At 47.9% G+C, this 3,814-nt stretch overlaps 1 protein-coding gene across 1 annotated transcript; it reads right to left on the reverse strand.

Moving 5' to 3' along the window:
• Nucleotides 1–1,262: 1,262 nt before the first annotated feature.
• Nucleotides 1,263–3,262, reverse strand: LOC126867198 (ichor). Its single transcript, XM_050621449.1, has 2 exons — nt 2,693–3,262; nt 1,263–2,602 (listed from the first exon to the last, which is right to left on the reverse strand). Exons 1-2 carry the CDS (start codon nt 3,260–3,262, stop codon nt 1,820–1,822), a joined length of 1,353 nt encoding a protein of 450 aa, XP_050477406.1. The 3' UTR covers nt 1,263–1,819.
• Nucleotides 3,263–3,814: the final 552 nt, after the last annotated feature.

Here is a 3,814-nt window from a genome sequence, read left to right on the forward strand (position 1 = left end):
TAGGGATCGTGGGAAGTAAAACGAACTGACAACTTTGTATTACGGTAACAATCATTTAATCGAACATGAGTTTTATAAATAATCCACATCTTCCGACTTTATACAAATTAAAAATTACAGTTCCGCAGTCATCGGCCATTGCAACACACGATACAATTTCAACGAGAATTCGTGGATCGAGTAAGGAAGGACGATCGGAATAAATTAATATCAAGGTCGAAAGTATCAGCCTGTCGAAAACTAATGAGTATTCTTTTGAAAACGTCGCGTATTTGAAAAAAGAAGATATCGCCCTCCGTCGGTCGATCCATCGAAGGCTCGTGGCTCGTTCTCCGACGACGAATCGAAACAACGATCGAGCAAGTACGTATAATTCTCTTTCACAAGTACTACGTTTTTTTCGGACAAAAGAAAAAAAAAAGAAAAAAGAGCGAAAAAGGAAGAAAAGAAAGGAACGAAAAGAACGAAAAGAACCTGTAAAGAAGCTTCGACAGCTTACGAACATTAAAATACGAAGAAGAACGTAATAACCAATCTTCGAAACGTCGGTCTGCAAAAGGATGTCCTCAAACAATCCTGATACTGTCGTCGTACACGTGTTACAGACGGTGCGTGACGATCAAAAGCTAAAGGACGAAAGGAACTTACAGAGCGGGAGAACAGGCAACGGAAAAGGATGAGAAACACGAGTAAAAAAACGACATAAAAAAACGACTGACTATCTTACAAAAATAAACCGATAGAAAGGGGAATAGATAAGAGGGAGAGATAGATAGAGAGAGAGAGAGAGAGAGAGAGAGAGAGAGAGACAGACAGACAGACAGACAGAGACGAATGAAATTAAATAACATAGAAACAGAAAAGGACTGCGGACAATATGAGTGTGAGAGTATATTATATAAAAGCAATATAAATAAGAGAACAAGCGGTAGGACTTACTTGATTAAAAAAAAAAAAAAAGATAATAAAAATAAAACGTATTTGGAAGAGATTAGGTACATCCGTAGCGAGACCATACGCGTGGCCGCGCCTCGCGTAGTTTTCGTCACTTCCTTTTACGTCTATTACGTATATGTTACACCTAGCTATGTATATGTATACACTTATATATGTATATATATATGTATATATTCATATATGTATATATTCATATATGTATATATTCATATATGTATATATATACATATGTATATACATATATATACACTCTCTCTGCTCAATATGTTTTGCTCGAGATTTTCCTTTTTCTTTAATGTTCGCTTCTTTCTACGTATGTATACGCACGTACCCGCGTACGTGTGCTCTGTTATCGACACGTATATATACACACCTCGCAACAGTGGCATGCACGCACAATTTAACGTCGTCAATGTAACACAGCACAAGAGATCATCTCACTTCCTCTGAATTCACCCCCGCAGAAGAATCGTTGGTCGAGTCCCGATCGAAGGCTTCATACCCATCTACGAGATTCTCGATCCTGCTCGATATTGCACCTGGGAATTACGCACTGCCGCCTATCTTTTCTCGAGACCGAAAATTATCGTTCGGCACGGTTTCGTTAGGTTCGGCCTAAGTTTGCCCACTCACATACGCTTGATAGAATCAGATTCCTCGTTTAGCAACCCGTTTAACAACGCATCAGCTTCTCGTTGATTTTCCTCGAACGAATCGTATTAAACACGTTACATAACGATCGATTCGTCGACGTTTCGACGTCTTAACGTTTCGATCAACGCCATTTCGCCATAGGTACTTACAGTAATTTAGGTACGCTCGATACGTTCTCCCCACAATAGAGAGAAACCGCTCCATCGATCTAATCCCTGCCGATCCTTTTGTGAATCTGTTGGTGTTTAATGAGGTGCGCCTTCTGCCTAAAGGCTTTGCCGCATACTTCACACCTAAACGGCTTCTCGCCCGTATGCGTTCTCAAGTGCACCTTGATATTGCTCTTATTTAGAAATCCTCTGTTGCAGATGGAACACCTATGCACCGGCTTCTCCTTGCCGCCTATCAGGCCAGATTCCGTTCCGTACGGTAGTGCCGTCGCACCCGTGCCTGGACTCTTCTTCGATGTATTCTGAGAGCTTGGAGTAGGCCGTGACCTCTTTCTGGGGTGAGAAGGTGCCGCGAACGACGAGTGCAGCAAATGATCGGGACTGCACGAGGTTGAGACTCTGCCAGGTGGACTGACAGGTGGGTAGGGGCTCGTCGACGACGGAGTCTCGCCGCAGGATGCATTTTGTAGGCCAGCATTCGCGGATTGCAACCTGGCGTTGATCAACGGCGCGTACCCATGCGTCAGCAAACTCTGCAAGGTCGAGCCGTGCTGCTGTGCTTGCGTCGAAGGTGTCGCCGTCCCGTATATCTGCGAATACGGGCTTGGCGACGTAGTTTCTTGAGCTTTCGGCGAGCACGCGGTATCGATCCACTCGGCAATGTCGATCCAATCGCGCGACGCGTCCGGGTCGTGCTCCGAACCTGCCCCGTTTCCACCACCAGGAACTGTTGTGTCCGCTATCGCCGAACCAATGATCTCTGCTATATCTTCGATATCGTAATCCACTTGTTGCGTCGACTGTGGCAGCTGTTGCTGTTGGTGATGATGATGATGATGATGATGATGATGATGCTGTTGTTGTTGTTGTTGTTGTTGCTGCTGCTGTTGCTGCTGCTGCTGCTGCTGCTGTTGCTGCTGCTGCTGTTGCTGCTGCTGCTGCTGCTGCTGTTGGTGCTGGTGATGCTGTTGCTGTTGTTGTTGCTGTTGTTGCTGCTTTTGGCTACCCTGCGGGCACGGCGTGCTGGAGGATACGACCGGTGACTCGTAATATTCTTGATTCGATGAAGACGTTGGCGATGAGGATGGTAGCGACGGCCTCTGCGCGGACGACGCTATCGTGTGATAGTGATGACCAGGTATACCGTTGATGCTCAAATGTCCGGTATAGCCGGTGAAGGGTGGAAGAGGTTTCAATTCTGCCAGCGATTGAGCCGAGGCGACGCCGACCGACGAACCGAGAAGTAGGGTGTCCCATGCATCCTGCAGACCAGCTGCCGTTTGCTTGACGTCGGGAGGCTCCAGGAAGTCCGGACCAGTCGCTCCCCATGGCGACAGCAGTAAACTGTCCACTCCGACAACCTCCGCGGGCGAACCACCGACCACGATGCCTGTCCCTTGACTGCTGTGAGGCGGCTCAACCCCGGAGGATGTTAAATGCGGCGGCGCTGTTGGCGGACCTGACTGAGTTTCGTACTTCATCTCGATCACAATATCCGAGGTTGGCGATACACCGCCCGGACAGACGGGCACGATCACGTCTTTAACCAAGGAACTCGTTTGGCTCTTGCCGGTGCAAACGGTCTGCTTCGTCAGACACCTGGGATTCCCGGCTGGGATGATGTCGTACGGCGACGTGGTAGCGAGTTCCTGCTCCTCACCGGTATCCAGAACGTCCTGCGACGATTGACCGAGAGGATATTCTACTTTGATGCCGCGCACCGTGCTTTGTTCCTCCTGTTGATGGTCTTGACTCGGCCGTTGCGTATCCGTGGACGGATACTCGAGCTTGATGCACGATCTCGACAGAATGTCCTCGTCGCTGTCGTTCCTACAGGAGGCCGTCGAGATTCGCGACGTGGACAATAAGGAACTGAGCAGGGATGCGTTAAAGGTGGACGTCGAGGACGAAGACAACGACGGTGACGCTGATGAAAGTGTCGCGTTTGTCGTTCTTCGTTCCTCCGTGCGTACTTTCGGATATTCCTCCGTCTTGATCCTAACGTTTAGAGACGACAGGATTCCGTTTAAGGA

Source organism: Bombus huntii, chromosome 6, assembly GCF_024542735.1.
Source record: "Bombus huntii isolate Logan2020A chromosome 6, iyBomHunt1.1, whole genome shotgun sequence".
Classification (NCBI taxonomy): domain Eukaryota; kingdom Metazoa; phylum Arthropoda; class Insecta; order Hymenoptera; family Apidae; genus Bombus; species Bombus huntii.

Excerpts from the sequence above, each read along its gene's own strand:
- LOC126867198 (XM_050621449.1), bottom strand. The coding sequence starts at position 3,262 with ATGAAGTACGAAACTCAGTCAGGTCCGCCAACAGCGCCGCCGCATTTA. Across the intron at positions 2,603-2,692 it reads AGCAACAGCAGCAGCAGCAA|CAACAGCAACAGCTGCCACA; the intron begins CAGCAGCAGCAG and ends CATCATCATCAC.